At 40.8% G+C, this 9,722-nt stretch overlaps 1 protein-coding gene across 3 annotated transcripts in view; it reads left to right on the top strand.

Moving 5' to 3' along the window:
* Positions 1-244: 244 nt before the first annotated feature.
* The window catches only part of LOC132977771 (zinc finger protein 385A-like), a 29,020-nt gene continuing 19,542 nt past the window's right edge, over positions 245-9,722 (top strand). For 2 of the 3 annotated variants that reach the window (XM_061042597.1, XM_061042599.1), the window contains exon 1: positions 245-712. In XM_061042597.1, the coding sequence (XP_060898580.1) occupies positions 700-712 (13 nt within the window). In that variant the 5' untranslated portion in view covers positions 245-699. Of the gene's footprint in view, positions 713-4,520; positions 5,022-9,722 lie in introns of those variants that run through there. The other variant, XM_061042598.1, reaches the window with a different exon arrangement.

Genomic DNA, 9,722 nt, shown 5'->3' with positions numbered 1-9,722 from the left:
GCACACACACACACACACACACACACACACACACACACACACACACACACACACACACACACACACACGCACACACACACACACACGCACACACACACACAAATCCATGTTTCCTCTGATCTGCCATCAGTAGCCAGATCCCCCTCCTCTGTGTCCTGCCCCTCCTCCTCGTCACTATCTCTCTCTCTCTGCCGGTGTCTCTCTCCCTCCACAGTTGTCATCACATATTAAATTCCCCACGTCCTAAGAAGCAGAACGAGCCTCTGGAATCTAGTGCACTGGTTTCGCTTCACGGAAAGAAGTGACGGTATGAAGGGGAATCACTGACAAGTTAGAAAAGACCACAGAGAGGGATTAATGAGAATCTGAGTAGAGTTAGGGAAATAGACTGTGAGGAAGATGATCAAGCTAAACATCAAGCCACCTGCTGTTTAATGCAGCGACATTGCTGGCATGTGGCTGCCTGTGCACAGTGGTTCCCTCTCCTCCCTCTAGCTGACGGCTGCAGGATCTGCACTCAAGTCGACGCTTGCTACCTTATCTATCTTTTAGCAGTAACGTAAAGCAAAAACGTTCACTGATTCCACTCATATAAAGGATCTCTGTCTGTACATCTTCATGCCGGCTGACACACTGACCTTTGGGAAAACTCTACTGGACGTGGATCACTTCGAGCCACGTGAATAACAGAGGCGACCTATGTGGAGCTCAGGTAAGCTCATCACAGACTACTGAGCAATGTTAAACCACCGACAACCTCGAGCAGTCCTCCTTTGATCACCTTAAAGTAAGCGAGGGGTGTGTAATGCCCTCATTATTGCAATATTCAGAGCAGAAAGAAAGAGGGGGTGACAGAAGACTTTGAAGGTTTCTCTCTTTGATGAAAGTTAGGGTCGTCTCCAACAAATGTCAGCACTCAGTGTCCGATAAGAACCTACACTTGGACCTTGTCTGACCTCTGACCTTTATCATGAAGTTCTGACATGATGCAGAGAAGGAATGATGGATGAAGGGAGAGAGAAAGAGAGCGTGCTGAGTTACAGACAACTCTTGATGTGCACTTCATAACATCCCACAAGTTGTTCCTCCACCAGTATCACAACAGGAGAGTTCTTGAGATACTGGAGTGGAAGTAAGTTTTTAGTTTTGAAGGCATGGATTCAAATGATTGTAAATTGTTACAGAATCTCAGTGGGGAGACGTTCTGCAACAAAGCAGTTTATAAAAATGCAATCGGATCAATTTTTCCCCCTACTCAGGACCTGTAGGGTTCTACTCATGCCTACTCTTCGAGCTGCTAAGAACTCAAAACATCATCTCCATTATATCAGGTCAAGTCACTACTAGTCATGTGATCTCAGTCAATCATGTGATATGAGCTGATCTTACATGCTGGGGATTTTTGAGTGGAGTATTTGCTGCTTAGTATATATATATATTAAAAAATATGCACCCAAATAACAAATTGATAATACAGTTTATGATTAATGAGTATTTTAACATTACAAAATGTCAGAAAATTGATATTTTAAATGGTCCAGTAAGTTTAAATATATTAAACACAGTAGAGAAGTTGAGTTAATTACTCAACAAAGCATGGTGTGTGTGTGTGTGTGTGTGTGTGTGTGTGTGTGTGTGTGTGTGTGTGTGTGTGTGTGTACATTTAACAGTGAACTTGACTCCTCATTCCAAGGGTACAGGTTTAGCCCAGACTGTGTGTGTGTCTCTGTGTGTGATTTTTTTGTGTCCATTCTAGTAACAACTATTTTAACCTCTGAGGTGCAGTAAACTGACGCTCTGCTCTCTGCCCCTCCAGCTCTCACTCTGCAACAGAAGTTTTAGATAAACAACCACACACCTTCATACTAGCTTCATATTGTTATCAGAAATCTGGGTTTCTCAGAAATTACTTTAAACAATTTGGTTGTGTAAAACACAAGTTAAACATAATTCTGACGCAGGATAGAAAACTGCAGTAAAATATGTGAGAAAAGTTAAACGTTCACGAGTAGATCTCTTTATCTCTGTCAGTTTTCCTTTTAACCTGCAAGGGTCCGATTTAGCACAATTTTAGGGGCAATTCACATGTGAAAGACATTAAATGAAGAATGCGTTAAATGTAGGCAGGACTCCTCAGGTCTCCTAAGGGCTCACCGGTAACGATCACAGCTAAAATTAGAGCTCAACAAGCCTGTCGACACAGTTATGGCCCGCTGGGGCAGTTTGACAGAACTGATAGGATGGCTGGGGTCACACGCGACTGACACATACTTGCTCACACATATACATATAAACAAGCCTTGTGACTGCTCTGCACTCAAACATTTTTTATCATTTCATCTATACTTTTTTAATAATTTGTAACTTATTATTACATAAATAAATATTATTAGGAATGTAACTCCACCTCAACTGTGTTAGGCATTTACTGCATGCGCTCAGTGCACATACAAAACTGTATTTACTGCTCACTAGAGAGCATGCTAAAGAATGTAGAAACCTTTATTTACTTTGCTTAAAATACCTGCCTACCAGAAACAAGTCCACTTTTCAAACACTTAGATTTGATCAGAAAATTAGTATTGTTTCCTGTCTTTTATTTAGACAAGTTTGGCGGTGAATCCATTTTTTTTTAAACGTTAACTCAGACTACGGGGCTGAGCAAAATATGATTATTAGCTAAAAACAACCAACGTTTTTTTAAAGCAGCAAATACAGCAGGGGTTTTCAAAAAAGCTCTGCCCTCTAGCAAATAGCTGTGCCACCAAACAAAAGCAAATCTACCCTCTTTAAAGTGACGACAAAGTGAGCTTGAAACACTAGAGAAGGTTCAGTGGGCCTTAAGTCTCTTGTTTCCTTTTTTAAAAATTGTTTCTGTCACAATCTTTAAATTATTTTACTTTACTTTGTGTATAATATATTCAAGGATGCCTGCTAAACCCAATACAAACTTTGTATCAACCAATAATTCTTAGTGCCTCAACACAAAGAGAGAGAAACCAACGCTACTGCACCTTAACCTGTGTTGATATCATGGTAAAAATACTGCATGAAAGGGGCATACAGCTGAGATTAGGAATCAATCACTATCTACTTTATCTTTGAAAATGCTATGGAATAGTTGTTTAAATGTGGATGAAAAAAACCTGAAATAAACAGTTTAGTTTAATCAATTTTATAACTAAATGCATTCAAATATACTGAGACAAACACATGTATAAGCCTCTATTGTCACTGTGCCTGTACAGTAAAACTGCTGAGAACACTTCTATAGACTCCTGCAATAGAGTCTTTTTATCATAATTCTGACAGCTCTTGTATGTATATGATGCTGTGCATTGTAAGTAAAAGGTTAGCTTAATTGAGATACGTCTTAAAGGCGTAATTATATGTACAATATTCTATCAACCTTGCAGTAACATCTTGCAATCCTAAAACTGAAAAAAAAAAAAAAAATAGTCAAGTGTTTTACCAAGTAAGCAACTAAAAGCCTTCACTTGCATCCCCATGAGACACGCACATGCAGGATGGTGTGTCACCCGAGTCCAGTGATCTGGTTTCAGTTTCCCATGATGACATCCATTAAAGTCATGCTGGATCTGACCCTCCTGCCTCAGACAGCCACATTAGCACCTGGCCCATTGGCCACAACAATACACCTACCTGCATTATTCAGCTCAACTCGACTAATGAGGAAACCTTATCTCATGCACAAAAACCCTATCCTGGGATCCCACAAGTTAAACAAACAGCATTTGTTGTGACGACGGTTCAACACCTCATTTGCGTTAGAGAGTCTGATAGTCATGAATACACTTTAGCAAAGTGTTTATCTTTAGAGACAATTCTGAGAAATGTTGTCACAGTTGGGCGTGCAAATGGCTCACTTTTTGGGCTCATTCAGCACTCCCTGTGTGTCAAACAGCTGTCATCGACCTCCTTCATCCTGCTGTTCCAACACATCTTCAACATTTCTTCACCTTCCTCTCCATCTCTAGTCAGTCTGCGTTAACCTCAATCTATCCCCCCCTCCCTCCCATGCTTCATCGAGTGTCGGGAGCTGTCAGCCTGTGTCGCACTTCAGTGTCCACTTTTTTTTTGTTCTGCAAGAACAGAGCACGAGCTCTGTCAGCACTGTAAAGAGTTTACTCTTGTCTCTGTGTAAACAGGTAGAAAGAGAGACAACAGCAGGTACAGCACAGGGGTAGGGGGCGTTGTGAATGCAGACATAAAATGTACTCAAGACATGTTTCAGATGCAGCTGGTGTGAGGTGCAAGGTAGACAACAGAGCGTGTCAAGAGGGGAATAAAAATTGTTAGAGGTAAACAGTAAAAAAAAGGGTGACAGAGGGGAAGGCAGAGCACAATTGACAGCAGCATTATCACTCTGCCTCCTGAATCAAACACGCAAAGAAAACGCTCTGCACCGACTGCTGCCATTGGCTGAACCTTCAGCCTATCATGGCTCTGGAATGCAAGGTGCCTTTAGGTTATAGCCAACCCCAAAAGATGAGAGAGAGAGAGAGAGAGAGAGAGAGAGAGAGAGAGAGAGAGAGAGAGAGAGAGAGAGAGAGAGAGGGGGAGAGAGAGGCATGCTGTGGTGCAGAGGTTCCTCCAACAGTGCACGGCTCCATCTCAGCTGCATTCTCTGCTGTTCCTCCTGCTGGACTGAATATATAATAGTGAATAAATTACAGGCTCTCTTGCAGTAGTTTGAGTGTATGTTGTGTTGCGGTCAGGACTGCTGCTGCTGTACTGCTGTACCGCTCCTCCTTCTCTTGCAACAGCTGGCTGGGCTGGAGATGTGTGTCGAGATCTGAAGGAGAGGCATCTCATGTGGTAGAGGGGAAGAAGAGGAGGAGAAACAGCGTAGGGATGCAAAGTGAAGGTTGTAACGCCTCATGTCTTCTCCATGTTGAGTTTTGAGTCACGTCAGTAGCAGATCGAGGAAGAGAAGAGTCAAGCAGGAGGAAAGCGTTCTACAGAGAAGTTGACAGTGGAAGGATACAGGATGATCTTGGGTAAGGGCATCAGAAAGGATTTGTCTCTCACTTTATATGGATTGGATTGATTTCTTGTTACACTTACATTCCTTTTCTGTGAAGGTAGGTACGTTTGGCAAAAAGTTTGGGGTGCATGTGCTTCAGTCTCAAACTTAGTTGTGCCTTAGATGATCTATTTACTATGTTAAATAGTTAAGTTCACATAAAGACGAGTGCATCATGGAAGGGTTGATTTAGGAAAAATGTTTAGATTGTGTGAGAAAGATTAGTTATTGTTTTTGTTAATTTAACGTTCCAAACAGAAGTACAATCCCAGCATTCCCTGTGTTGGGAGAGGAAAGTATTGCAGTAACTATCTGACGCTATTACTCTGAAACACACATGCACACGGACACCCACACACACACACACACACACACACACACACACACACACACACACACACACACACACACACACACACAAGGACAGATAAGAGGCAAACCCGCATTTTGAAGCTGAAAGATCCAATCCATTTACACACTTAATATTACCACATTCAGTTTTTCATATATTTTAAGGAATCTGCCAAAATCTTTTCCAAAAAAGAAAGCCCAGTGAAGGTCATATTTAATTTCAGATACTCGAACCTGACCCTCAGTCAAGAATGTCTTGGTGATAGTCCAACTTCAGTGATCAGTCATCTCATCTTCTCACTGGTTCAAGTGGCCTCACCACTGACAGAATGTCCGCATGTCATTCATCAAAATAATCTCCTGCCTCGTTAACAAACATTATTATCATACACCTCTCAGTTTTCACGGCCAACGTTCATTCAGTCCGAGGATTAAGTATCCGGACTGCTTAAGTGCAGTCTCTCGCTCACTCAGTGTTAATAAAAAAGGCTTAAACATAACGTATCCACTCAGACAGGAGAAACACACATGTGCACTTGACTGTGTGTAGATTTTCTGTACTTTAAAAAAAAAAAATGATGTGACGCAGTCTTTTACATTAGATTTCACCATCAAATACAAACACTTTATCTTGTCAGACTAACTCTTGTCAATTCATATTTGACCAGTTCATTTTTGTTTGCTTGCTCTCATCGCTGCTCGAGTCTCGAGTGATTTGGCAGTAAGTTTGAGCTGGTGGTAATCTCGCTGTGGAGCTTTAAATATGTGTGTGCATTACACACTAAACACACTGACACAAGATCACAACAACATGGACTGATCAGGTCTGAAATATTGTGTTAGTTTCCTTTAACGCAGACTAGGATGGAAACCAAAATAGTTTTGGTGAAAGGCAACGTCAGTGAAAGTGTTGATAAGAAAAGATGGAGGGACAAACACAGAGGGAGAGCCCCTCGCCCCCCCCCCCCCTCCATTAGTCTGTTATGTCCTCTCCATCCAGCAGCGCCTTCTAAATACTTAATTTCTTTAAATGAAAAGCAAAGCTTAAACATGTTGACACAATCGGCAGCTAAGAATGAAAGAACTGTGCACAAGCCTGCTTATCTCTGCCTGTGCAGAGGAGCAGGAAACAGTTTAGTAACTCTTGTGTGATTTTAACGATGAATATTTCAGACCCTGCAGGTTTGAAGTCTTTATTTATTTAAAAATGGGCCAAGGCTTTTTCCAGTCTGACGCAAAGACCTCACTCATCGCTATAAAAAAAGCTTTGTGGCTTGCATCACTATTCATCCATCTAATATAAAGGAACCAATAAATGTGTGCTGTGTGTGTGTTTGGGGATGTGCATACAGCCAACACACACGCATAATTCAACCACTCATCAATGTCCTCCAAAAGACTCACAGGTGTAAGCTGTCTCAAATAAAAGAGTGACCTTTGAATGGAGGCGATGCAGTGAGGGATGAAAAGTATTGACATTTAAAACAGGAAAATGTGTCAGCCACTCAGTATGTTTGATGAGGTGACACATATTGCACATTTGTGTGTGTGTGAAATTATTGCTTAGGACAAAACCAGCACGAATTACCAAAGAAGAGAAGGACCAGTAGCTGTGAAGGTCTAAAGTTAGATTTTATGTTCCATATGCAGTCTGTCCTCACAAGAAAAAGCTTTCATTTTTCATTCAGCCAGTCCAATATTTACCTGTCAAGGAGCTCAAATGACAGCTGGAGTATGACTCTTACCTGTCATCAGAAAAGGAAAGAAAAGTCTACGTTTAAAAGCACTGATAGAAAAGCTTTGACTGTTCAGGTTTGTAAAGAAACTGCCTCTCTGCGCATATATACTGTCTACTGTTTCAGACAGTTTCAGTGAACCATTACGTCCACATACAGTTTCTAAAGTGAATGAAAGATGCTAGATGATTATGTGTGAAGCTTGGCATCTAAATGTGTCTTTTACATTGTTATTTATTCATTTTAATGCAAAAGTCCATCGACCACCAGTGTGAACAGTACAGTTTGCTGTGTGTGTGATAATTTTGACTTTAGGCTAGACTTTTTTTCAAATAGATGACTTTATATACGGATCCTTCATTAGTATTTGAGTCTCGGATGTGTTCTGATTTTTGGTTTTAAAAGTGGAATGAATAGTTGTCCGTCCCTCCTAGAGACTTTATCGGTGTCCGACAATAGCCAATGGGCTCCCAGAACTCTGGATCACTTAACAGGGAGATCATATTGCCAATGTTCCCATTGTACATTTATTCATTCAAGAGGTCAACCTTTTTAATTATAGGAGAAAATACTGGCTAACATAGGATTTATAACTACTCATGTACTCATTACCAAGAAAAGCCACCGACTAAGAAAAAAAACAGGTGACACAGTGGTTACATTATGTCATCTGGGTAATGCAGTTTATCCAGATACATTATTAATTGCTGAAGGGATCTGGTATGGACAGAGCAGAAAAGAGAACCAGCAGCATGAGAAGTGACAGAGGGCGAGAAGAAGTCACCAAAGTCACAAAAAACAGTAGAACATTTTGTGACCATTTATAAAAAAATGTTTTTAATAAATCACAAAATACATACAAGATAGATTGAGGACATGATAAACAATAAGCCTGCTGTTGATGTTTAAGGAAAATGCTTTAAGGTTTAACACCTGGATATCTGTGCAGTATTTCAATGCAATCCATTCAATAATTAGAAATGAACATTTACACATTTTCATGACAATCACTCAATCACAATCAGTGGCACAAGTGGTGGCCCATGGATGGACATTATCATGAAGTCCGAATGTTTTTATGGTTTTGGAGGGCCTGCTGGTATCAGTGTGTCCAATCAGAAAATGTTTGTTAATGTTGCTTTGGGAAGCTTGATTTATTATTTTGTCATTTGTTCCTTGTCCTAAATTGTTAGCAGTTCTGACTTTTTTCTGAAACAGGGCACTTGCTGTGATTTTACTCCTGGTATAAAGGTTGAATAAGTATTTTTTAAGTACATACTTTTCTTAGTTCTTGGAGGACGTGTTGGCCATAATAATAAAGTAGAAGGTCTTAAAAAAACCTGCAGCTCAGAACCTTAAGTCCCTCACTTTATGGTTCAAAGGATCAAGAGTCGAGAGGGCACATGGGCAGATTATTACAACTCTTTGTTGTTTATTGTCCTGAAGCTATGCAGACCACAGCTGACTCTTTCCCTCCATAACCTGCTCGTGTCACTTTGAGACAAAGCTATAGAATGAAACCACACTCTGCCCTTGAGGCTGCCAAAATGCAGCCTGTAATTTGTGCTTCTCGTCAAGCTATATGTTTTTCAGCTTCATGCATCATCCTTTTGTTCTATTTCGATTATGCATTCATTGCCTTTGTGTGTTTTTCTATTTATTCTATTGTATTAAATCATAAGGAGATGCACCTGGCTTATGTGCCTCTGATGCCATTGTTGCATGTGTGTGTTCACCTTTTTGCACATGTGCCTTTGTGTGTTTGTTTTGTGTGATCTTCCTGCAGGTGTGTAAATGGTCTGGCAAACAGAATAATAATGTGGGGAAGGGCTGTGGATCATGTTGGCACAGTGATCTCCTAATGGCCCTCACTTTGCTGTGTATGATTTGATGTAGTGATGCTTTCTGCTTCTAACTGTGCTACATCATGACTGCAGTGTCATGAAAGAAAGTTGGCAGCAAAGTTCAGGTTGTTCGGACAACTCCTTGAACAGCTGAAGCCTGAGAGGAGCTAGCGAGAGGCATATTTTCAGGAGACTCTTCAACAGACTCAGAGTGAACGTTTGAAACTAGCCAGACATCAGGCACATACAAATTATATCAATGTGACTGTTTCATATAAATACGGTTGAAATCAAATCTTGGCTGATCTTTCAGTATTTGTCAACCTAGGTGGACCTTTTCCATCTTGCCCCTTTGAACTATTAGATTATGTTGCTCATTAAGTACATAATAAGGAAAACTGAAGCAAGAGTCTCGTGGATTGGGGAAAGGAAAGTCAGCCGGACAGCTTTCCAACAAACTGGTTAGAATTGTGAAATAAACAGAGGTCTCCAGTTCATTTAAATTAATTGCCTCCCTCATGCCTCTCAAGTTATTACAGCCTCTAGAGGTCTCTGACACTTGAAGGTAAAAAGATTCAACTGTTTTGATTATATTAAGGCTGAGCGTTATGAATGTATTTGCATAATAAGGGGCTGGTTGATTCGACTGACAGGTGGGCGTATTTAGCTGTTGGCCAGGCCCAGGATGCTTAAGATCCACCTCAACTCAAGTCTGGGGTCTGTATTTCCAATATGGAAGCTGCC

The sequence above is a fragment of the Labrus mixtus genome, chromosome 7 (assembly GCF_963584025.1).
Source record: "Labrus mixtus chromosome 7, fLabMix1.1, whole genome shotgun sequence".
Classification (NCBI taxonomy): Eukaryota; Metazoa; Chordata; class Actinopteri; order Labriformes; family Labridae; genus Labrus; species Labrus mixtus.
This window is presented reverse-complemented; position numbering and strand designations above follow the sequence as displayed.